This window comes from Stegodyphus dumicola, chromosome 1 (genome assembly GCF_044657685.1).
Source record: "Stegodyphus dumicola isolate Sdum_Otavi_A_Nest chromosome 1, ASM4465768v1".
Classification (NCBI taxonomy): domain Eukaryota; kingdom Metazoa; phylum Arthropoda; class Arachnida; order Araneae; family Eresidae; genus Stegodyphus; species Stegodyphus dumicola.
The window spans coordinates 80,967,000-80,994,543 of NC_140768.1; the positions used below are offsets into that span (position 1 = coordinate 80,967,000).

General features: G+C 33.7%; 1 protein-coding gene and 1 long non-coding RNA gene across 2 annotated transcripts in view; one reads left to right on the forward strand and one right to left on the reverse strand.

Annotated features, from left to right (window-relative positions):
- LOC118184313 (uncharacterized) overlaps window positions 1–7,241 on the forward strand; it is an 80,569-nt gene extending 73,328 nt beyond the window's left edge. The window contains exon 3 of the long non-coding RNA XR_004757404.2: window positions 4,716–7,241. This is a non-coding gene — a long non-coding RNA (uncharacterized LOC118184313). The remainder of the gene's footprint in view (window positions 1–4,715) is intronic.
- LOC118184310 (uncharacterized) overlaps window positions 1–21,960 on the reverse strand; it is a 29,980-nt gene extending 8,020 nt beyond the window's left edge. The window contains exons 1-2 of the mRNA XM_035353964.2: window positions 21,616–21,960; window positions 9,886–10,382 (exon numbers count right to left, since the gene is read on the reverse strand). Coding sequence (XP_035209855.1) covers window positions 9,886–10,382; window positions 21,616–21,758 — 640 coding nt within the window. The 5' untranslated portion in view covers window positions 21,759–21,960. The remainder of the gene's footprint in view (window positions 1–9,885; window positions 10,383–21,615) is intronic.
- Window positions 21,961–27,544: the final 5,584 nt, after the last annotated feature.

Genomic DNA, 27,544 nt, shown 5'->3' on the forward strand with positions numbered 1-27,544 from the left:
AAACTGAAAAGTCTAAGAGTCCGAAAGAAAATCATCCAAACCAAGTCTGTGAGAGCAAAACAGCCAGAAAATTTATTGCAACATTCATCGATGACAAATTGCAAAAAAATTACTATATACGCCCTACAAAAAAGGTCTTAAGCCCATGGCACATTTAAAAAGTACAAATTCCATGTTGAGAAGCAAATGGTGAAGCAACTGAAAATACTCCACAGAGATAATGTGAAAGAATTCAAAAACCATGAATTTGATCATTTCTTAGAAAAGGATATCAGATGTCAGTTTTTAGATGAGTAAGAGCTGCAACTGAAAAGAGTTGCAGAATTTACCAATTGTACCCTAGCTGAAATGGTCAGATGTATGCTGTTTAAGGTCAAAATTACCCTAAGGATTGTGGGCAGAAATGGTTTCAACAGCAGCTTGCACACTTAACCGATGTCTTACAAAAGTAGATCAAAATGCCTGAATAACTTTTGCCTATAAGAAAACCTACAGTATTGCACTTCAGAATCATTGAAAGTAAAGCTTCTGCATTAAAAATAAATTTTCCCTGAGAAGTGAAGAATATATTCTTATTGGATATTCTGAGAAAGCAAAAGCATATTGTCTATGAAAACCTGGAATCCGTGAAGCAACACAAAGTGGAAAAGTTTGATTTTGGAACTGCTTGAAATTGAAGCAAGAACAGAAACTTTAATAGGCTGACAAACAGGAATTTATTGAATTTATTTCTAGTGAAGAAAGCTCAGAACAAGAATTCTGAAGTTTCAAATGGAGAACAAAAGGTGAAGAAACTGTAAATCAAAAATATCAAAAATCAGACAGAGGACCAGGAAGAAGAAGATCAGAAAGGATGGTTCAGAAAGAGGACCATTCTGAAAACAGGTAACCAGGCACACCAAGAAAAGCCTAACAGCAAAAACATGCTAATTTCGTAACTTTGAAGTTTTTGCAGTTCAAGAAATTGTAGAAGTTTTATCCAAACCAGATGCAGAAAAATGGAGAACTGCTATGGAAAAAGTATACAACAACTTAATGAGGAACAATAACATGGGACATAACTGACTTGCCAGCTAATATAAGCTGTTGGCTGCAAATGGATATTCCAAATAAAGTGAAAGGTGGACGACACAGTCAGTTGGTAGAAGGCTAGACTTATCATGAAAGAATGCTCGCAAAAATATGGAATAGATTATACAGAACATTTTCACACATAGTTCAGTACAACTCTATATGAACAGTGCTTGCTTTAGCTCCCAAATATGATTCTGAAACTTAATCAAATGGTTGTTCAATCAGTTGTTATTTGAATGAACAGCTTAATCAATCAGGTTTCCTAACTTTTGAAGGCAAAGTTTGTAAGTTGAAAATTCAATTTATCGACTTAAGCAGGAGGAAAGTGATGGCTAAAATTAGATAAAACTTTGTGGAAGCTCAAATTCAAAAAGTTGACATCAAATATTTGCATTATGTTCAGAAAGGAATTGATGACTGTCTCATAATTGCCATTCATGTAGATGATTTGATAATTCTAAAGCAAATCTTCTATGATATAAATTAAACAAACTCTCAGCAAATCTTTTGAAATGAGGGAGAGTAAAATTAAACCGTGTTTAGGCATTAAAAGTACACTAAATGAAAATATAACAATTAGCCAAATTCAGTACATAAAAGAACACTTGTTTAAGTGTGGTATGCAAGAATGTAAGCCTGTTTCAACACCACCTGACTCCAATATGACGACTATGTAAATTTTCAAACGTTCCAAAGAAAATGAAAGCGTAGACAAGATGGTTGTTCAGTAATTAAGTATCAATCCTTAATTTACTTAGTTGCATCTACACAACTTGATATTAATTCTGTTAGTAGACTTAGTAAATTTAAAATCTGAAATGCTTTCATTGGATTCAAGTAAACCGTGTACTACATTATCTTAAATCTGCATTTAATGTCAAGATAACTTATTGAAAAATGAACGAAAGTACTAAATGCTGGGTAGTCTATATTTTACAATAACCCTTAGATTATCGCCAAGTTGTTTCATTTATGGTAACCTGAGTATTTTATGGTGAATATTATGGAAACCCAATCATTACGTGGTTGGTTGCAATGTGTGATCATGCTGATTTTGGATTTGGGTGAATATTTCTCAGGTTTTTTCTGCGTTGGATGTCGGCTAGAAAGTACGTTGTTTATTTTGCACTTTACACCATTAAATGGCTGCCGGTGGTAAGATAACCTAAAGTTTCTGTACAATTTGGAACAAATGGGAAAGAAAGTATTGATTGACTGGTACATAAATGAAAGTTTAAATGGCTTCATTCATCAAATCATGCAGTGACAATTAAGGATCCGGAAACCGGAGCTCATATTAATACTATCAAAAGTATGTGGTACAGTACAAAGTCTGTAATCCGGACGTCCATTATACGGAATGATCTATAATCTGGACCTCAAAGCCACAAACTTTTTTTTTGTATGCTTTACGCATGCACGTTTAATGTAGAATAGACGATAGCCGTGAATTTGAAGGTTTTCGGACATCGCAAACAAAAGGTGAAATTTTCCAGTTATTAGATTTTGTAAAGAAATGTGGAGAAGTGGTAACAAATGAAGATGATATAACAGAAGTTTTTCATTGCGACAACAATACCCCAATCATCAATCAATTAACGGATGGCAAAATCTGTAGTATGGTTCTAGATCCAGAAAATACCGCTTCCGATGATGAAGAAAGTGACAGAGAGGTTAGTGAAAACGAAAAAATTTCGATTGACAAGTTATTAATCGGTATTCTCGACACAGCAATTACAGGACTTGAACAGTGGAACTTTGCAACTGAACAAGAAATTATGTCCATTTATAGAATTAAAGAGAAAGTATTAGCACAAAAAACGAAGCAACTTAAACAACTTACATTGAAAGAAATGTTTAATAAAGTAAACAAATAAATATTAAGCTTTTTTATTTTGTAAATTTTGATATCCTTTAGATCATAATAGCTCTTTATTTCATAAATTAAGTTTTCATATTTTTAATTGTATAATTTCTGCATGCCATCTTACCAGATTTAAATTGATGATCTATAATCCGGAAAAATCGATAATCCGGAATCGCCAAAGTCCTGATGAGTCCAGATTGCGGACTTTGTACTTTATATAAAACGGGATTTTCAAAAGAAACACCACCAAAAGTCCGGCACTACGGAGATTGTTTTTGTTACTTTTGTGAATTTATGTGGCGACAGCAGTATGTATTTCCATTTTCATGTTATTTCCTTGTTTTATTTTGATTTAATATGCAATTTATTGAGGCAAAATATGTGGGATATAAAAACTGATTTTTGAAAGAAACGCCATTGACAGGCACTACAGAGGTTATTTTTAATTGTTACTTTTTTTAATTTATATGGCGACAGCAGTATACAGTTCTAATTCATATAATTTTAAATAATTTTTTAATGCTATTCAGGAATTCTGTGTGCCACACATAGGAAGATGCAGAAATTTCTAAATAAGGTAAGTCAATATTTATTGCACAGATTAGATAACATGTATTTCCATTTTTATGTTATTTTCTTGTTTTATTTTGATTTAAAATGCAGTTTATTGAGGTTAAATTTTTTTATGTTTTATTGCATTTTACTAGGGAGGGCGCTGAACGTAAACAAGAAGGCTTCAAAAAATTTCCAATTTTCACCAAGGGTACCCTGAAATATATTTCCCCCTAAATGCTATGTACACGCTGATTGTGTCAAAATTACTTTCGACAGTGGCTATATTTTCATATTAGGAGAAATCCCAATTTTCTGGAAATCATGCAAGCAAAGAATTATAGCACTATCAAGCACTGAAGCAGAATACATACCATTAACTGAAGCTTCAAAAGAAGAGATACACTTGCATTTGGTATGAAGAGAACTAGATTTTTTGGAGAAGATAGCAAACCAAATGTATTATCTTATGATAATCAAGGAGTACAGATTTAGTGAAAAATGCAGTTCATTACCCTCAAACAAAACTTGCTTTCATTACACCAGGGTTTCTTAAATTTTTTTCAGTTGTGACCCCTTTTTATAATCGAGATTTGTTTTGCGACTCCCAGGACCCCATAATATTTACGAAAATTTTGTGGTGCCCCATAAGCATCGCGCAAATCCGACACATGCATGTGTGAAACTGTAAATCTTTTTCACTTGTACTGTAATATACTATTGCAGTTTTAGGTCATTAACTTTAATTTCTAATTTTAAGACATAGAAGAATGTGAAAATTTTCAATAAGTAACAGACGAAATGACAACTTCAACGTGCAAAGCAAGTAAAACAAACGTTTCTATTATAAAAAGAATGCGTCAAAATGTTTTCCCTTTTTCTTTGTGTGTATTGACTTATCTTTATCTATTCTTAAATATATTGTGTAAAAATATTAGGTAATTGTAAAATTATTATAATAAGTTAAAGAACTATCAAAACTGCTAATTTTTTTTGCGACCTCCTGCTGCAGGTCTCGCTACCCACAGTTTAAGAAACGCTGCATTACACTACAGAGTTATATGATAAAAAAGAAATTGACATTCAGTATATGCTTATAGCACAAATGTCTACCAATATTTTAGCAAAGAATCTCGGCAGGGACAAACATAGGAAATGTATGAATCTATTAGATCTTGAACTTCAACTAATGAATGCTGTTTTTGTTTTATTCTCTTTTCAGCTCTGCGAAAGAAAGGGTTAGGGAATTTCCAATCCTCTTTGAGGCTGCACAGTGCTGAAAAGGATAAAGTATACAATCCCACAGTAGAAGACAAAAAATGTGCAAAGACTGTGTGTTCTCCAAATGTGCCTAACTGGTGCATTTGTTGTCCTGGTTATTGATGTGGTCAGTAGCCATGATTCTCTCCGGTGTGGTGCAGCAGTGCGATGCATAGAATCCTGATATGGAATATAGCTGTCGAAGATGTAATATAGATAAAATGACCATACGTCCCGATTTCGGCGGGACAGTCCTCTGCGTCCCGCCGATTTTTAAAAATATCCCGCTTTTCAGAAAACATCTGCATTTTCTATTTTAAATGTGCTGTAAAATATATTACCTATTATTTATTAATTATCATAGTGAATATAAAGAAATAAAAAGACTCATAAAATGCATGCAGAGTAAACTAAATTAGGCGATGTAAAAAGTTAAATGTACTCGGTGGTATTCGATCATTGTTGTTACGTCTCATCAAGGAATATGTATTGTTAACGGAGGAACAGCTAGCATTAGCTGAAGGGTCATTTGCTTTCCACACCATAAAGCACAATCAAAGTTTCAAATCACTTGATTGTACGTCGCAAATGATCAAAACATTGTACGACAAAATTTTGCACGTGCAAGGACAAAAAAACCGAAGCAATTATTTGTAATGTTTTTTCACCATATTTGTTTTCACATTTGCAAAAAGAATTAGATTAAATGCACATTTATGTCCATATACTATGATGCTTCCAACCACAAAGATTTAAAATTATTTCCTACAATTGTTAGACTTTTTGATCCAGAAACAGGAATTAAAATTAGAATATTAGATTTTGTTTCATTGCTGGGTGAACCTTTTTTTCTCCCCAATGGCAGATTGTGAACAGTTACAGTTTTGTGACAGAGTCCATTAATCTACACTAAGGCCAGACGTGGTGGTCTCTTTATTATGGAGGCACCTAATAGGTAGGCCACCATTGCTTCCTATGAAGGGACGGGCAGTCCAGGATTCGAACCCAGGCCCTTCGGTATCGCAGTCAGGCTTCCCTAACCACTATACCGTCTGGGCGGCTGCTGGGTTAAACTTCATAAATAATTTTTGATTCAACAAGTATTATTTTAAAAAAGAATAATTTGAGCAATAAAATTATTGCCTATTGTGAGGCAATAATTTTATTATTGACATTAATGCAAATTTTGGTGGAAAAGCTAGAAGAGCACCAATAAAGTTTTTATGGAACTTAACGAATGTTTGAACTAAAAAATTATTGGAGCAGGTTGTGCGGTGCACATTCTGCACAATTCTATTCAAACAGCCTCTGACTTACTTCCAGTAGATGTTGAAAATATTATTTCAAAAATTTATTCATATTTTTATATATATATATATATATACTGTGCATGTTGAAAGTTTGAAGGATTTTTGTGAAAGCGCAGAAATCGAATATAAAAGAATTATTGTTTACAGCAAAACATGATGGCTAGCTTTTTTACCAGCTGTTGAAAATATTTTTAAAATATACGAACCATTAAAATCATACTTTTTATCACAAGATAAATGTCCAAGAATATTGCAGCTGTTTTTTTGAAAATAAAACATCACAAATTTGTCTTCAGTTCATCCACAATCAAGCTACATTATTTCACAATGCTGTGAAAATTATTGAAGGGGACAAAATTTCAACTACGGAAATGTCAAATGAAATCAAAAATTTAAAAACAAAATTGCGAGAAAGAGCTGATAACGATTACGTTTCTTTAGTTATTCGAAAGGACATCACAAGGTTGGAAGAACAAGGTGCCTTATTAAACGATCTGATTTTCTGAAAGAAGTCAGAAATTTTTATAATAACTGCTTGGAATATCTTGAAGAATCTTGAGAATTCAATTCGAGGATATTAAAAACTTTCATTGGGTAACATTAAAAAAGGAGATTTTATGGGAATATGTGGAAAAATCTTTTTAATATATTAGTAACCAAACATTTTCCGAAAAGTAATATTTGTGAAAATGATCTTTTTGATGAGGTGTCTGTCATTGGTAAAAAGATATGTTACTGATGAAAAAATTAAATGTTGGTTGTCAGCAAATTTGGAAACAGACAAAAAATGGACAAAGTTATTCCTTCATTTTAAACAGAATAATATTCCTTATGAAAATATTTTGAAAATTGTAGAACACACGCTCTCCCTTCTAGGAACATATGCACCAACAGAACGTGTTTTTTCTAGTATCAATAAAATATGGACAATTGAAAAAAACGCAGTTGGACATTAAAACCTGTATTAAGCCTAAAATATAATTTGACCAATTCATGTGAGAAATTTCACGAAATTTTAATAAATGATCTGAATCAATTGCAAAGCTTTCACTCGGATAAAAAATATACCGTTAAAGAAAATAATATTTTTTAATAAAATATTAAATTAATTAAAAACATAATATTCAAATTATTTTTTACGAATATTTCAATAGTTACCAATAGTTAATAATAAATATGTTTTTGTATATTTATAGACAAGTATATGAGTGTATATTAAAATATATTTTTTTGAATTATTGGTCTGCTGTCATAACTAAATTATAATTCTCATTTCATTCCATTTGTCTCAATGAAAATAGTACCTTATTTATTTTCAAATTAAAGAATTTTCTGTATTTAATTCTTTACAGCAATTAAATATAGTCACTTTAAATATAAAGAATAGGAATCAGTAGAATATCCCAGATAGCATTGATAATGATGTATGGCATGGAATTGTCACAACCAAGTACCTGCTGATACTCCAGTTCTGTTAATCATCTGTTATTCATCATATGTTTTTTCTCACATGTCATAGGCTGACATATCCTGTTCATCTGTTTTGTCAAGCTCAAGGAAAGGACCTTTTAAATTTACATTTTACTTACATTTAGTATGCTCCTTTGGTATGCAACCACATTTTACACTATGCAAATACTATCAGCATCATTAAAAAATCAAATAACAGTTATAATGCAGTTTTTAAATATAATCATCATTTAACTGAAGACACTTATCCCAATGAAAAATTAATTTTTCCACCAGTTTCAAGGTCTTAGTAAGTGAGAGAGAGATTCATAGCTCAATACGACAGATTACAGAGACAACCATACACTTTCCAGGAGTGTGAAATCATCACGGTTTCAGTTTGCATTTTTCGAGAAATCACCAACAATGTGGACTCTTTCTTATGAGCTTCCACAATCTAAAACAAACCCCAGCCACTCCCTCTTTTTCAATACCCACTTTCCAATTACTCTTCTACCACTATTATATTTTCTTTTGTCAAACTTCCTCTAATCAATCTCCAGAACCATATCCGGACTACCAATCGTTACACTCATTTTTACATATACATCCACACACACTTCTCTATAAAATTCCTCCCATCAACCATATTTTAATTCAAACAGACATTCACCTCATCCATAAGCAGATTCATTCCAGCTTCATATACCCACAAATATATAAAAATTAAAATATCAATTTTACTCATTTTGCTTTCTTCAAACCATGTACCCTTACACTGTAAGAGGTTTTACAATGATGAGCATTTGCCCCTTTGTCATAACAGATCCAGTCATAGCTCCTCGATCGATCCTTATATGCTCCACCAGAAGCATATCTTTCGTACATACTGGACATTTATATCAAGAACTAATTAAACCTTCATTCATACACCAATCAATAATAGCTTTCTTACTCTTTTGTTCTAAATCATGGTGAAAAAATGAGGATTTATCTTGCCAGACACACTTTTTTGCAGGGATGATGGGAAAAATGATTAATTAGAAACAGCCAGCTGATGGAAACCAACAGTCAATTAATGGCAGTTAGAAATCCAATAATTCAAAATACAGTGAAAATTAAAAATACTTTAGTTGTAAAACATGATACACACACTACAAACCATGTAGTCCTTGATCACTAAACTAAGAAGTTCCAATCAGATTAAATTTCAGAAAAAATATTGGCACATAACAAAAAAATTTTTACTAAACATTGAGAAAACACATTCAATTCTGGGTTACCAGAACACCAGTACCAATGTCGATATTTAGTGCCAATCTAAGGGGCAGCCTTTTCTACACTACAGTCTAATTTTCCTAACACGAATCAATGTGAAACAAATTAATCCATTCCCAGATTCTATATGATCGCTTAAAAAAGAATACTTTGAATATAAGTTTATAATGCAAAACAAACAGAATTCATTAAATCTAATACATACACAATATTTGGCACATATAAAAATTAAATTTTTGCTATAGCTTAAGAAGAGAAGTTTATGGCTTACGTAGAAAATGGTGAAGAAACTAGACACAAAATATTATTTTTTGAAAGGGAAATATTATTTTGCAAAAATAGCAGATGGTTGCTGTTTTCCTGGCCCTCCCCCTTTTCTCTTACTACAGCTCTCCTCCACTTGAGATTCATTGGACTCTTTTCCCAATAAAAACTTCTCCACTGTGATTTGCTTCTGTCTTCATTTCAAGATGTTTCTAAAGCAAGACATGGCATTGCAAATATTTATGGTATGGTTTACTACTGATTTATCACTGTCATAAGATTTCCTGAACCTCTGCATCTTACCCCAATTTGCACAGATTTTGTGGATCAAATAACTAGTAGTATTATCCTCCTTTCCATCTTCTTATGAGGAAATTTGATCTGCTACATTAAGTGCATTTTTTGGCGCTGTTTGCTGCTTACTTGTTCGTATCTTGAGATATCATTAGTCATCCAAGACAATTCTTGTTTCAGATCCACTGTACCTGCCAGATTTGTCTACAGTGAAAGAAACTGCAATAAAATTTTTACAGGAATATAGTATTTAGGAGCAAACTTTTTAAAGGGAAAAATTCCTTTGAATATTTTCTTAAACTGTTCCTCACAAATTTCTACCAGAACAGAAGAAATAAAAACTTGCTTGGAAGCAGAATGATTTTTGAGATAAGTATCTAACTGGAATATAAAATATATATGTAATAAATAATTTTTTTCAAATCATAACTCTTTTTGTTCAGTCAAAAATCACAATTTCACCAAAGGGGTTGCGACAATACATTGATACTAAAATATACCATTATAATTTCCTTTTACTAGTAAAAAGATACTTACCATTTGCATATTTTAATCTCCTAGCTATTTCATTCCAAATGGTATCTTTCACATAGCCTTTTTTATAATCCACATGATATGGAACATATAACACTGGATGATTCTTAACTTGCTTGATGAGTAGTTTCATTTCATCTGCACATGTAAACAAATCCTTATATTTTGGTATTTGAGTTGCCTTCAAAATCACATTATCAGCATTTACAGTAACATGATTGTTTTCAGACTGAATTGGAATATTTGTACTGGTAGTGAAAGTTTCAGGTACAACTCGAGATGCAATCTTAGGAACTAGGTTAGAATTTGAATTCTCTAAAGAATCGGATGGTGGTTGCTCTTGGCATGGCATTGCATACGATATTAATTTCACCCGTTCAGAACTAGTAAATGCCCAGTCAGCAAAATGAGCATCACATAGTCTAGCATTATAATATATATAATTTGGATCACACTCTAGCAGATCTTCTCTATCTATTGCTCGTAACCATAATGGTATCCTAAAAACAAAATTATAATATATTTAAGGAGAAAAATCTTTATCTTAAATAAATTATACATTACAAAACTCTGGTACTGTGATGACAAATAAGAATTATATTTATATACTGCTTGGCAGGTAATTTCTTAAGCATTCATCAAAGTATACTTACAGTAACATTAAACTTAGCAGCTGATGAATTTACATGACTTCTGAAAATTTGCATTTGCTATTTTAAAACATAAAAAGCGAAATTTTATTTGCTTTAAGTACTGTCTGAATATATGTTTTTTAAGTCAAAAAGGTCCTTCCAAAAATTACACTATCTTACATATATAACTTAACATTTACATTAAAAGAAAATATATATCCTGCTATACTAAATGAACCTTTTGGCCCCGTGCAGTTTCCTATACACTTAGAGTTAATTTATAATGCACAGTGGACTTTCAAAGGTATCAAAATTGGATATAATAAAATATATGGATATCCTTAATCGAAACTTTTTTATATTTTTTCCAGAACTTTTGCAAGTTATAACAAAGAAATTACTAACCCTTAAAAATTCCCCATATTTAGGATGTTGGGATCCATATTCCATATTTGAGTTAGTCTATTTTTAGGGAGCCTCTTGGATAATCGGCAAGTTGTTTCATTTATCGCCAAATTGTTGTTTCATTTATGGTAAGCAGAGTAGTTGAATGTTATGGAAACCCTATTATGACGTCATTGGTTTCGTGATAGTGAATTTGACTGACGGGAAAAGATTTATAAGGGCTCATTTATGCGTTGAATGTCAGTTAGGAAGTACGTTACTTATTTTGTGCTGTACATCATATAATGTCTATATGTGATGAGATTAATGTGAAGTTTCTGTACGATTTGGAATGAAAGGGGGAAAAAAAATCATTAATAGACTGGTGTGTAAATGAAGGTTTACTTAGTAGTCATTATAAGTGTTCTGTTTGTATGAAGGAAATGCGTATGGTCAAACATAATGATTGTTCAGATGGGTTTGTCGTAAGAAACACCACTGACAGTCCCGCACTACGGAGGATATTTTTTACTCTTATTTTTGTGAATTTCTGTGGTGACGACGGTATGCATATTCTAGTCGATATTTCCTTTTTATAGTGCATATATGCGATAACATACATTTGCTTTTTTATGTTATTTCATTGTGCGATTTAAAATTCAGTTTATTGAGCTTCAATTGGCTACTAATTTTATTCAATTTTGGTGATCAGTAACTTTGTTTTAACATTATATGATGTCATCATTCTCCTGATTTTTTTTAATGGATCGATGTGTATACGGACAAAGTCAAGAGAGTGCACAATGCCGAGTTTGTACAATTCTCTGATTTTTTTTTTAAGTGAAAATAGATCAATGTGTACATGGACACCAAGTTTGTGCAATTCTTTGACTTGTTATTTTGGTTTTGTGTAGCGGGGGGGGGGGGGGGGTCTTGAAATTGTGCCTTGTTGGCCAATCGTCAAGAATCACCAATTTTTGCCAAGGGGACCCTGAAATATATTTTTACCCATATTTGATGCATAAAGGAAAATACCTTTACATTGCTTTGCTCTGTGTTCTAGCCAAAGACTATATGAGACTGGTGTGACACCCAATCTAGAACAAGTACACAGTAAGTAAATCTTAGGACAACATATGGCATTCTTTATATATATGGTTATGTGATTGTTAAACCAAAGAACAAACGCAGGTTCTCTGATTCTACTCATATTCTTTTTGACCAAGTTATTGGATAGAGATCCATTCAAGGCTAAAGGCCCGTTTCCACTACTGCGTATGAACGCGTAGCATCATTTGAAGACACGCCTACGGCATCCGTACAAGAGTTTCCACTGCCGCATATCCGTAGATTATTTTCATTTCCCTCCGCTAGGTGTCACTGTAATATTTTGGCGCCAATCAACCAGTTCGCGAGTTATGACGCTGAACATCTGAATTTTTCCGGCTTAAGCGAGTATTGTTTATTTTGGATATGATATGGATTCAGACATAAAACGCAGAAAAGTTTTGTTTCTTTTACTCTTAAAGAAACTGGACGGTTATGAAAGGAAATTCCATGTTATTGGAAATTTTTATTTCTGCTTATAAACTGCGAAAGTAAAGTATGCTAGCAATTTTTAGATAAGTAAGGTTATAATGCATATTATGAATATCTCTAATTGCATATTAATGAAATAATATATATTATTAAAACTAAAATGTACCATTACTGAAAAAATAAACAAATAAATAAATAGTTAAATGAACTAAAAAATAGTTGTTACTTTAAAAATACAGAGAAACTGTAAAGAAAAGTTCAAAATATTTACACAAAATTTGCTATGCTTGTATACCGCTGACTGCCATGTGAGACTGTATATTTTTAAATTATGCCCAAATTTGGGGAGAAAGCAGCGTGAAATTGATAAACAGATTTCGGATTTCAAAACATACTTTCGCTTTAGATCCTTTACATATTAACAAATATATATCGGAAATTCTATTTGATATAATTGAAAGTTTAAGCTTACTTTTATAAAATTACTCTTACAGTCTGCAAAAAATAATAAGCCGGATCCAATTCGAAAATTAAGGAACAATGCAATCATCAACATAAACTGAAATAGATAATTAGATAATTTTAGCATATACGTCCATTATACATAAAACGCGCACGCGAAAACGTATTCTGCACTTGCGCACACTCATATGCGCAGTCGTAAAAGGTCTTACACGCATGCGTAAATGCCTATGCGCATGTGTCAACGCGGCGCATTCGCAGAAAGTTTTTAGTTTTGAGGTCCGGATTATAGATCATTCCGAATTATGGGTGTCTGAATTAACGACTTTTGACTGTATATAAAATTTTAGCATCGATTTCTTCATTTTTAATTTCTTCAGGGTCATAGCTGGATAATTTATTAGAAATCTCATTTGTTTTAAAATGCACTATGGGCAGTTATATTTTATGGATAATTCATAAAATATTATTTTTAGTCAAAAAATAGATTTACAACGCGAAATTTTGATCCTTATCAAAATTCTCAAAAATAATCTAATTCCCTTTCAATTTATCAACCATTGCCTTAAAAGAGCAGGCGTTCTCACTCTAAATCATTTAACTGATAGGGATATGATAATTTATTTCTAAACCTGAGAAGGCGGTATAAGTTGGATGACTGTCAGTTGGAAGATTTGTATATAGTGTAATTACTCATAATTGTATATATTGTAAAAAGCTAATTGTCTTCAGACATATACTGTTACTAAAAAAATGGGCCTATTTCATGCCTTTAGACTGTCTATTAGCTCTTGGACAGTGAAAATGGCTTTTTCCTTTCTTAAATTCTTAATCATTGTGACACGACAATTAGCCAGAAATTAATTAATTTCCATTCATTAGTATTTTCAAAAAAATCTTAACAGACGGTCTCTCTCAGATAAGAACTCCACAAAATACATCCCTCAAGAATTACAAGTCCCACCCACTACCATAAATTACTTCGCCCAAGTCTTACCGACTGATATTATTCAAAGCCCCTACTGCCGCTAAGAATTTTCGGACACCCTACACTTCTGAGTCACACACGAAGAGAACACTTTGCCAACTCCCCCACTAGAAAGAATGTAAGTTACTTAATACCTTTTCTGGCCTTTATATCTTCATGTACATTCACTGATCTTATTTATATTATTTTCTATATTATTTTTATATTTTCTTTGATTTGTTTTTACAAAGTTTGCATTATTTATCTTTTTTTATAATCTTCTATGTTTATTTCAACTTTACTTTGAATTCGATTTCATAATGACAATTTCCAATGTTTAATTTCTACAAATAATATAGTACTCAAATGCATAAACATGAAAGTGTCGGGAACAGTTACTCGAGTTTTACAGGATTTCTCTACAATAATTGATTTTTACTCCAAATTGAATTGACTAAAATGCTTCATAAGAATAAGTTCTTTGAGTATCAGCATTGGTTCATAATTCCTACTATTCGCGGAAATATTTGGCCTGACTAGAATTGCCGGTTTGGCTTTAACTTATAACTCGAGTAAGGACGAAACACTTTCGTATTTACGTATTTTTATCAGTTATTGTTCATTGAACGGGAGTTGGTTTGTTCCCCTTGAAAAGTCAACTAATTTCCGATCAATGACAATGACTACATGTTTTAATTTTCCCTTTTACAATTGAAATATTATTCTTCGTGATGATTTAATTCCAGTCCCCGTTAAAACATTATTAACATTTTGCTTTCAAATTACTTCAAAACATCTTTCAAAATATAACTTACCAGTATGGATGCACACTTTTAAAATAATTCTACTTTAATTAAACTTAGGTGATAATATAATCAATTAATCAATACTGTTTAGGAAATAAATTATTATATATATATATATATACAGGGTATGCTTTAAATTCGTATTATATAATTTTCAAAATTTTTTGTGGGGAAAATTTAAATAAATACGAGCATAAATAAAACATTATATTTAATGCATAGAATAATAGAAATAAATTATAAAACATGAATATAAATCAAATTGGAACAAGAAGCTAAGAAAGTTGCAGACAGGGTGGAAAAAGCATATGGGATTCGAACTTATGACCCCAAAAGTTAAACCTTGTTACAGTCAGCTTAACCACTAAGCTATCATGATACGGGATTCATACACATATTTTGGCTTATATACATCATTAAGTAAATCAATTCTTAAAACTAAATTTTTTTGTCTAAAAAATTCACCAGTTTGTTCTTCAGCTTCAGTACATTTCTGATAAAAAACATTATCTTTTAAAGTAGCATTTCGAGGGCTGCTAAAAATATATATACCATGAGCTTACAAATTATATGTTAGCCAAAAAGTTATATTTATAAACAGAGAAATACAAATTTAACATACTCTTTAATGCAGTAGAATATTTAAAAGACTATCAAATTTAATTTATAATTAACATTTTTAGTTTTCACCTGTTTCTAAAGAAAACAATAACAAATCTTTTAACGCGATATCTGATTTGCTATAGCAGTTTGATATAGTCAGATGTTCATTTTCATTAAAGGTAAATGTGTAGGCAGAACTAGGAAATAATTGTCAGGACAATTTTTGCTATTTCATAGACTTGGAATTATAATTTTTGCGCCTGATTTTCTTGAACACCTGATTTTATCTGCGAATAAGTACTGTAGTTGCGGTTATCTTATTTTTCTTATCTTTTTTAACTAAAATCCTGTCTTTTTTAGCACGCAGATTTCTCGCTATAATGTTAATTCAGAAAAGTTTTCTGAATTAACATTATTTTATATCAAAACATTGTTTAATACATAAGTATTTTTATCAAAACTTTTATTAATACATAAGTATTTTTTATCAAAACTATTTATTATTTTATATTTAAAATACGTAAGTATTTTTTATCAAAACATTGTTTCCCTAAGCCAGCGTTCATTGCTACTTCTGCCACCATTAATTTTTGGTGATAACACTTGATTGCTCCTTTTTTTACCATGTGACTCCAATGCATCCGCAGACATATGGATAGAAGCTGAACATTGTTGAACTCCATCCATACGTCATCCGTCACTGCACATCGCCCGGATTGCAGATGTCAATCAAAGTGAATTCATTCTCTGATTGGAGAAACGCATAAGTGGAAACAACATCGCAACGCATAAGTGGAAACGAGCCTTGATACTATGATAGAATTTTTTACTATTCAAAGGAAGAGGAAGTAGTGAATTTTATGAGTTTGGGTTTTTACAGTTGATGTGTCCTTTAGACAATGAAAAATTTTGATGACTTTTATCTTTTTATTTTATTAATAATGAAAAATTTTGATGACTTTTGTCTTGTTTTATTAATAATGTTATCCAAGTTATGGCCTGCGAATGGAAGTTTAGCATTCTTATGTTTTTTTGAAAGACATTAGATATTCTTTACAACAGTAACTGAATCTTTCCTTTGTAACCATAAATATCTTTACACTTAACAGACGGGTCAAATCCAATCTTCATTTTCTTGGTTTCTGGACAGTTTTAGGAGAATTAAATAAACACGTAAGTATGATTTTAAAGTATTGTAGTTTTATTATATTGTAGTTTTATTATATAATTTTCAAAATTTTTTGTGGGGAAAATTTAAATAAATACGAGCATAAATAAAACATTATATTTAATGCATAGAATAATAGAAATAAATTATAAAACATGAATATAAATCAAATTGGAACAAGAAGCTAAGAAAGTTGCAGACAGGTTGGAAAAAGCATATGGGATTCGAACTTACGACCCCAAAAGTTAAACCTTGTTACCGTCAGCTTAACCACTTAATTAAATCAACATCATTTCTTATAATATTTTACAATGTTATTTATTAATATGTGTAATATTTTTTTACGAGTGTGATATTTTGTAAAACCTTCCTCCTTTTGAAGTGAAACCAGACAGAATTAGCACATATATTTTATTTCATTAACAGTTTTCTGATTCATTATATCACTTCCCACACCAGATAACTTATCTGCTAGATTTTTTTACAGATTTCTGCATCTTCCACATAAAACACTTTTGTGCTTGCCATTTTAAAAGTTATGAAATTACTTAAAAATACTACCTAAAAAGCAAAACCACACAGTAGAATCAACAGACAGACAATACTACAACTAATGCTAGCAAGAAAAAGTAATACAGTGTGCATAAAATGAAATACTAATGCAGTATACTAAAAATTCAAACAAAAATGTAAACTTACATGGACTGTCCAAGGAAGTCACAATGGAAACACATACATTTACGTGACCCATCCGTTAAGTAAAATTTTAACATAAATTCATTTTTTATTTGTTTTCATACAAATTTAAAAACACTTTTTATAATTTTGCAAGATAATTACATTTTTTTTATCAACTCGGATAAAGTGAATCAAACTTTTGGTCCCTTGAAGTTCATTATAGCAGGGATCGACTATTACACAGTACAAAGTCTCTTATCTGGACGTCCATTATCCGGACCTCAAAGCCACAAACTTATGCATGGGCGTTTGATGCAAGCATGCCCGTAAAGCGTTTACCCATGCATGCTTCCGATAGTGAAGAAAGTAACAGAGAACGTTATTGAAAACGAAATAATTTTGATTGACAAGTTAGTCGGTATTCTCGACACAGCAATTACAGGACTTGAACAGTGGAACTTTGTAACTGAACAAGAAATTATGTCTGTTTATAGAATTAAAGAGAAAGTATTAGCACAAAAAACGAAGCAACTTAAACAACTTACATTGATAGAAATGTTTACTAAAGTAAACAAATAAATACTAAGTTTTTTTTTTTTTTTTTGGTAAATTTTGATACCTTTTAGATCATAATTGCTCTTTATTTCAAAAAGGTACTACAGTCAAAAGTCTATAATCTGAACTCGTCGGGACTTCGGCGATTTCGGATTATCGATTTTTCCGGATTATAGATCATCAGTTTAAATCAGGTAAGATGGCATGCAGAAATTATAAAATTAAAAATATGAAACCGTAATTTATGAAATAAAGAGCAGTTATGATCTAAAGGGTATCAAAATTTATATATAAAAAAAAGCTTAATATTTATTTGTTTACTTTATTAAACATTTCGGTTGATCTTTACAATATGGTAACTGGTAGTTTGGCGACATTTTGGAGGCGATAAAGGTTACTACCTGGGACTTTGGTAATAATGTGAGCAGTACTCAGTTCCGATTACGCATTATTTTGTGTGAGGGAAATGAGAGATCATGGGATATGTCATGTGATATTAATGGACGAATTACGGTTCTTTAATCGGAAAAGGGGGAATATCGGGTAAAAATCTGGAAGTTTTGTATTTGGCTTTATTGTGTTGTGTGAAACAGTGTTCGTGAATTTTTGGATCCCATGGCCGTAACTAAAGTGAATTCGAAATGGGTATTTATGTATGTATTAATTTAATGTATGTGCTCATTTATATTTTAAGTAGTGTTTTTGAATTTAATTATATTTTAATTAAATGATAGTTATTTTGTGAATTTTATGTTTGTAGGAATTTGGTATATGTTTTAGTTGAAGAAAACGTGCATGGAAATAATTTAAATATCTGACACTAAGTATTTGTAATGGTTGCGGTATGAATTCGTTGGTGATGTGTATAATGTAATAGATGATTTAGAGGTAAAAGTTTTTGGATATTTTATTTATTTTATATGTGGAAATGTTCATATTTGGAAAGGGTAAATACTTTTTCGCGATCAGGTAATTTCATATATGTTCTTTTTACCGGGTTTAAAGATTGAGAAAATTGTCATGTATTTTCGTGAAATTTTTCTAATTTATGAGAAAAAAGCAGTGTACATGGATATAGTGAAGAGTGTGAGCAATGCCATTTTTGTGCAATTCTGGGATGTTTTTTTAAGTAAAAATAAGTCGGTGTGTACATGGTTTATGTGTATGTGTTATTTTGAAAAACGCATAAGGAGTATGGTATTGTGCACTTTTTCCCAATTTTGCAGTGAATATTTGTCATGATTAAGCAGTTTTGTTAGATAAAATTTCTAGCATAAGTGTAATTCGGCTAGTAGATTGTTGGAAGAAGTGTTCAGTAGATAAAAAGAAAAGAAACATGTCTTTACTTCATGAAGACAAAATGGCGGCGGGAAAAAAAAATAGAGGGTTGCTGTAGGAGAGTTGGTCGCCAAATTTTCGCCAAAAATACGCCAAGTTACCATAATGTAAAGATCAACCAACATTTCCTTCAACGCGCGCATGCGTAAAGCATACATTACGCATAGTCGAAATTAGAAAATTGCAACCAGACAACTATTTGACGTGTATTCGTGATATTTATAATGACGAGGAATTTGATTTAAATCATATTAAAGACAGAGTACATCGAGATGAAATACTACATTTAGTAAGGAATTATAAGTCGAATAAAATAAAAACATCTGCTATGAAGATAAGGATAGTGCTGACAGATCAACTTCCAGTTTATTGCGTGCCGCGACGTCCCCTCCCCCCCGCAGAGCAGCGTGAAATTGATAAACAGATTTTGGAATGGTTAGAGAAACAAATGATTATTATCCATTTTTTGCAACAGTTCCACTTTTTGTTTGATGGACATCGAAACATGCTTTCGCTTTGTAGATCCTTTGGCAACTCCAGAATCAGAAATTCTTTTTGACATAATCGAAAGTTCAAGCTTACTTTTATAAAATTGCTCTAACTGTCTGCAAAAAATAATAAGCCAGATCCAATTAGAAGATTAAGGAACAACGCAATCTGCAACATTAACTGAAATAGATAATTAGATATTTTTAGCTTAGCTTATACTGTCCATTATACATTAAACGCGCATGCATAAACGTATTACGCGCATGCGTAATGGTATTATGCAGAAAGTTTGTAGCTTTGAGGTCCGGATTATGGACGTCTGGATTAATGACTTTTGACTGTATTCGTTTTGAGGGCCACAAAAAAATCGCCAAACTATTGTTGATGCCAGTGCTACCGAAAATAATTGCAGCAACCCTAACACAAGAAAGGAAGTATAATAGTAAATAAATATCGAAGAATGATGTTTTGATTTAGATGGAAGGTTAATTTCATACAATACTTTTCATTATTATAATTTACATAAGGCTAAACATGACTGAATGGAAGTATAAGAGTAAATAATTATTTCAGATCATTATTATAATTTACATAAAAATTGCTAAACATAACTGAATGGTAGTCTGCATCGCTACCGAGTTATTGCTAAAGCATAGTTTCATTCACAATTCTCTTTAATCAATGATGCCTTTTTTTGAAAAAAATTCTCAGAAAAGTGCAGAATCGCCCACTTATTTGTTTATTTATTTATCAATTTTCTTTTACTTAAGTGAAAATAGGTCGATGTGTACATAAATAAAGTCAAGGGTGTGCACAGTGCAATCTTTGTGCAATTCTGGGATTTTCTTTTTTAAGTGAAAATAGGTTGATGTGTACATGGATTTCGAGTATGTGTAATTCTTAAAAACGCATCAAGCAGTGGGTGATTCTGCACTTTACCCAAAATTCTACTGCACACTTTTCGTCATGGGCAATTTCCAAATTGTTAAATCTATAGGATACCAAAAAAGGATTTATAATCAAAAAAGGATTTAAAAATTAAACTAGCATTTCAATGGCATCTTAAGAAATATAGAACTATATAAATTTAAGCAATCTGAAATCAGTGCGTACGCTAGATTTGGCACGCTGTTAAATGGGCGTGTTTGCTAGATTTTGCGCATACATTTTCGCTGCAATTTTTTTACGCTACTCAAAACGGAATAGTACCTTCATAAATTACGATTTCATATTTTTAATTGTATAATTTCTGCATGCCATCTTAACAGATTTAAACTGATGATGTATAATCCAGAAAAACCCCTAATCCGGAATTGCTGAAGTCCCGACGAGTCCGGATTAAGGACTTTGTACTGTATTTCAAGTAAAATTATGTTCAACAAATCATGTTAAAATATACAAGATTATCTAAGATTCAAGCATGTTATTTTTGGCTAATCTTTGGAATATGGTAACAGGTAGTTTGGTGACATTCTGGTAAGATGATAAAGGTTACTAGCAATAATCTGAGAAGTACACAGTTCGAATCACAGATTATTTTGTCTCAGAGAAATGAGAGATCATGAGACATGTAATGTGACATTTTCCAGAAAATTCCAATCGGGATTTTAGCTAATAAGCACTGAAACTGAAAACTGCCCTAACAATTACGTTTGTAGATTATCTGTTTACCCAAAATTCTTTAACTATTCATTGAGATTGCTTAGTAAAAAAAAAAAACATCTATTTCTCAACATAAAAATATTACAAAGGTGTACGTTTGCTAGGTGTTTTAATCAAAATATACCGAGATACCATAAGTAAATTTGTGAAACAATAACTTAAGGTATTACCTACAATAATATGCACCTTTCTGAGTTAAATAATTGATATTTAAATTTGTAAGATCATTATTATTTTTGTAGCCAACATCAAATCTGATCAGTAATTTTATTCAGAAGCTTCGAAATTCTGCCTCTTTAACCATGAAAGTTACAAGAATTTGTTTTTCCACTGATACTGAATAGCTACCATTGAAACTTCCCCAAACTCCCATATCAAAGCAACATTTAAATTCAAGGAAAGCCAATATTCCTATACAAAACAAATATCATCTAGTTCATAACATCTTACCGTGTCCGATTATTTGGAAAGCGAAACAAAGGTCTTGGACCTTTATCAAAACATGCTAAACAAATATTTTTCGAAATTACTGCTCTTCCTTTTGGTCTCCAAACGCTTTTAAAACGTTCCACAATTTTCTTTCGCAGATCCATGCTCACATTTCAAATCATGTTTCCATACGTAGCGTTGCCAATTTCTTAATGCTAGAACATTATTCGACAGACAATATATGTAAGATTACGTCAAGTTGTAATGGAAAATCTGTGGTAGCGAGAGGAAGATGAAAAATAAGCATAATAAATAAATAAGTACAGCGATGAAAACCTGTAGCAGAATACTGTACCTAACCTTCCTCTGACTGCGCCTCATGTAAGCAGGTTGCTCAGAATTACGTCTGAGAATTCGGAAGCAGTCTACTTTGACGAATACAGTGGGTGATCGGTTAACGACCATAATATGTTCCAAGATTATGTTCGCTATCCGATCACCGATTTACCATATATGTTAATTGGAATTCGATTAATTCGTTCTGGAGATCCTAAAAATTAAATTAAAAAAAAATGTTATGTACAAGTATAATTTCTTAGTAAGTTTATTTATTACCAATATAGTACATACATTTAGTCTTACTTATTAATCAATCCTTTAAGAACATGTCCAATGTCGATTGTTTTTCTCTCTCCTGCAGGGCTTTCAGGAAATGATTGATAGCAATGTCTTTGTAGAGATCAGCAACCTATTGACATCAGCTTGGTTTGGGTGTCATTTTAAGACCGTTGCTCTGACATCCTCCCACTTCTTCAAAAGCTCTTTAATCACAGATCATTGCTCCTCTTTCGTCTTCTCTTTTACAGAAGGAAACACAATCCGCTGAGTTTCTTGGTGTTCTTCATTCATTGTTTTTTGAATGTGAGGTTGCCAAGTTAATTTTGAATCAAGTATCACTCCTAGCTACTTATAGGTAGGAATCCAGGGAATTGGTTCTCCGAAGAACTGCAAGTTAGGTAAATCTTGGAGTTCTTCTGCCGTCAAGTCACCTTCATGTTCCATTATGAGCTCTTCAATGTCATCTTCGTTCACCTCCAATTCCAGATCTTTCGCAGTTTTTACCCAATTTCATCTATAATTTCAGGGGTGTCATCCTGATCACCTACATCTCCTTGAAAGTGGGATGGACATAGCTTTTTCCAGGCAGAAACCAACTGTCGTTGAGTGATTTCTGACCACGCCTTTTCAATAAGACGAATAGCTTCAGAATGTCAAATTTTTCTATCCAAAACGTTTTTAAAATAATTTTTGAGGAGAAATGGTATGCTTCAAAACATCGCCGAAACAGCGCACGAGTGGACAATTTCTTGAAACCTGCAATAACCTCTTGATCCATTGGCTGAATCAGTGAAGTCGTATTCGGAGGTAAAAACTGCATTATCAGCTAGGAAAAGTCTATCAGCAAATTATGTTCAAGATCCTCTGGACCAAGGACCAAGGAAGGGTTCTATTACAGGGCTCTTAGGCATGTAGCCTTTATCCCCACATCGTCAAAGAATTATTTTTATCGCCAAAAAGAGGGTTCCGCAAAGAGGTAAATTTAGTGCCAAAATGTTAATTTAACAAAAAGAGTAACTGCCTTCCACAGTGAAAAAAAGTAAAAACACTGAAGGACTTAATTTAGTAATTTTGGTGTCGAATAAGGGCCAGAATCAATCTGGAGGGGTTACATCAGGAATTTTGAAAAGCATCTATGTTTCCTTGATTAATGGTCATGTGGTGTTAACAACACGAGAGCGGAAAGACTCGCGAAAAACTTCATGTCGCAAGTGCTTCGGGTCTGGGAGAGGTGAAAAGCGGGAACTCGTTAGGCGAGTTTGAATTAAAGAGACACAGCCAGCAATGCCTCTGAGGGGAAACTTTTATATGTGCTTAGAGCCTGATAACAACCGCTTACGGTTGAAAGAAGTAAGATTGCTCGATTACGGGACAAAGAGAGAGTGACCCTGAGGGAAGCTGAAAATTCAGCGAATTCACTCAGGCGGGGGGGGGGAAGCGAACGAGTGTATTGAAACCTTCGAGGCGCCTTGTCTCCATAGCAACGCCTCTTGGGAAAAGGAAGCGCATTATATGCGTTCTCCAGAATAGTTCTGGGTCTCTTTTCTGACGATGCAATTCCCAGATGATGAACAGGGAGGCTGTTGAGTACGGGGTTTCCGATCGAGGGAATCTTTTGGAAAAAGTTAGCCGAAAGTCGCTGTATAAAGCGATTTATGGGGAGAATTTTGGCTGCATTATGAATGTCATCGTTCGTAACAAACCAAGGAGCTTTATAAATTTGCCGTAGCATAATGTTCTGAAAAATTTGGATATGTTTCCTGTTAGTAATTGCTGCTGCGCCCCAAACCGGGCTAGCATCTGTCAGAATTGACCTTATCATTGATTTATAGAGCAAAACCCTGTTTTTCGTGGACATGTCGCTATTTCTAGCGAAAAAAAGGCAGTAATTGGGTTTTGACAACCTTCGCATTGGAAATTGTTTTTTGAATGTGAGTTGCCAAGTTAATTTTGAATCAAGTATCACTCCTAGCTACTTATAGGTAGGAATCCAGGGAATTGGTTCTCCGAAGAACTGCAAGTTAGGTAAATTTGGGAAAGTACTTCGGATAAATAAAGTGGCAGCACATTTAGCGACATTAATTTTGATCTTCCACAGTCCGAGCCAGAGCTCTAGGCTTGAAAGATAATTCTGCAGTGCAGAAATTACCGTGGGGGTGTTGGAATGTTGGTTCATGATGGCTGTGTCGTCCGCATATAAAGCTAGATCGACGTTAGGTGACTTAGGTATGCCATTTAAGTAGATGTTGGACATTTGAGGTACGAGCAAATTTCCTTGTGGGACCCCAGCACAGATCGGGCGAGGAGTTGAGTATTCATGGCGAACTCGCACCTGAAAGGATCTACCCGTCAGGTACGAGTTGATAATTTTAATGAGTTGTGTCGAAAAACCAAGCCGCATTAACTTGTAAATAAGCCCGTCATGCCAGGTCCTGTCGAAGGCCTTGGCAATGTCAAGATAGACAATTCCAGTTTTCTCTCGTTTACGAAAGCCCTCGTGAATGAATTCCACTACACGGAGTAACTGGTGTACAGTGGAGTGTTTAGGCCGGAAGCCAAACTGTTCCGGGATTATTAAATTTCGATCACGGCAGAATTCATTCAGGCGTTTAAGTAAAACAAATTCATATATTTTTGAGAGAGATGATAAGAGGCTAATAGGCCTGTAGTTGACGGGGAGATTTAAATTTTGACCCGGTTTTGGAATAGGAATGACTGCGGCAATTTTCCAACAGTCAGGGAAGTAACACCTTTTAAGCATAAGGTTAATCAACACTGTTATCCATACAATATACATAATGGGGAAGTTTTTAATCATGCGATTCGAAATTTGATCTATGCCAGGGGCCTTCTTCAGCTTCATTTTATCGATGAACTCCAGCACTTCAGTAGGATCAGTCGGCCTGAGATCAGGCGTGATGGGTTGTGCTAAGAAGTGAGTGTATGCGCCCCTGTGTAACCGGACGGTTACAGTAGGCGTTATTTGGATTGAATTGTGTAGCAAGGCTGTCAGCAATAACTTCAGCCTTTTCAGTGTCTGTAAAAGCCATCTGGTTAGCATTGGCGTTTCAAGGGGCGGAATGTGTTTATATAGTTTGCGTAATCGGGTGGCAGCGCGCTAAACCGACCCGTCGTCTGTCGTTAGGGACTCAATGTAGTGTTTCCACTCCGCTTGTTTCAAGCGGGTTTCAGACCTAATATCGTTCTGTAGTCTGCGAAATTGAGCACGGATACTGGGATCACGTGTTTCTCCGCCAAAGTTTTCGCAGGTAGTTGCGCCGCTTAATTTTGGATTTAGTATCCGGCGGGAGCCTAGCGCCCGGATGTGTGATAGGTTTCGAAGCCGCGGCTCTCACTTTTTTCAGTAAAGACTCCATGTTTTTGATACACTTGTCAAAGTCCGCATTGCTGGAAATTTTGATAGGAGGGTAGCTGTACGTTCCAAAATAAACCGAAAATCGTCCCGATTTGTTGAGACTTGCTCCTCTAATTTCGAGTATCGATTTTGAATATCTAGGGTAATCAAAACGGGGTAGTGATCAGAATCTAACTCTTGAATCACTTTAATTTCATGCCGAAAGTAAACATTATAAAAAGCAGCCAGATAAAGAACTGCCGGGGACTCTCTTACAGGGTAGTAAGTCGGGGCAGTAGTCGGGTACTATGATCTGTACACGAGAGCTCTGAACCCATGAATTTAGACCCATGAATTAGAATGCCAAACCTGTTCTTATTAGGACATAACCAAGCGGTATGGCGTAAATTTAGATCACCAGCAATAATTAGGTGATTTGAGATTGTGAGAAGTTTATCAAAATCACTGACAGGAAAAACATACCTCCCACGAGCAGCTCCTTTTGGGGGAAGGTATGCCGAAACAATTGTAAGGGGGGAGAATTTTGTATAAAAATTTTGTTAATAGTTGCTTTCACATGTTCAAGATTTAGAGAGGTATCATGTGATGTTTAATCGAATGTTTCACATAGATACAGGTGCCACCACTTGCATGTCTGCCATATGACACCCTGTCAGTCGAGTATATGTCATAGTTCCCTATTCTGGGAATTCCCCCTGGGATAAAATGAGTCTCTTGGTACATCAAGATCTCGCTCTGCAATGAAATCTCTCACTTCATGGATCTTATTATAGATAGCATTTGCATTCCAAGTGCAAATGAGGAGTGAGCTTTTTGTGAAAGGTCTTATATCACGTTGGGAGTTGAATTTTAGGCCGTAAATTATAGGTTCTGCAAATATAACAGGAGACATAGGCCGAAAGTTTAGCCGAATCAGTCTGAAAGTTCAATATAACCTTCATATATATAAAATGCTCTCATTAAGGCGTCAGCCTGCCTAAGCTTTGGCATAGCCTTTTTGAAAGGAAGAAGCAGAATATGCTTGTCTACCGCTGGGTTGCGGGAGATGTCAATTAAGCATTTTAGTGTGGAGGCGAAAATATCTTTCGAGTCGGCACTCTCTGCTGAAGTGACTGCCGGGTTACAGCTTTAGTTTTTGCAGTAACCGGCAGTATTGGATGTGTGAAATCACATTCTGGCTCTATGGTAGCATTCCCTATTGCCGCTACATAACTCAGCGGGTTAACACCACTGGGGCGAGCATGTGCGGGATGTCTTGGTGGTTCGACGTTTGCCGTGGTAGTTGTAGTGCCTTGAGATGGAGCTGCCGAGGCAGCGGCCCTCTTCCTAGACGTGGATTTGTTACCACGAGTCCGTTGATTGCCTGGGAAACGAGGACAAGATCTAAAATGAGGTCCTCTGGGTGCCCTGGTGCGTTGTCCAATTGCAGCAACGCTTTCAGGGACAAGTCATTGGTATCAAGGTAGTCCTTGATGCTCGGGGCACAAACTTCAAATAGCCACTCTTTGAAAAGAACCTGCGTGACCCATGCCCTCTGATTCGATCTCCACATCACTGGCAGTTTTCTCTTGATTATGGAATTTTTTTGAATGCTCTAGGATTCTCAGAGTGATAAACGAGAAGTGTTTAAGCTTCATATCACCACTAGCTTTAGCTCCCAAAAGTAACGTCAATCGGTTTTTCATGGATTTATGCCCAGGAACACTTTTCTCATCTTTCGTGATGTAAGTACGGTTCGGCAAGCGCTTCCAAAACAAACCAGTTTCATCACAATTAAATATTTGTTGTGGACAATACCCTTCTTTTTCAATGAATTCTTGAAATTTAAGACGGAACGTCTCAGCTTCTTTATCTGCACTAGCAGACTCACCATGCATGACCACATGTTTAATGCCAGATCTCCTTTTAAACTATACAAACCAGCCAGTGGTACCTTGAATTTTAGATTTTTCGGAT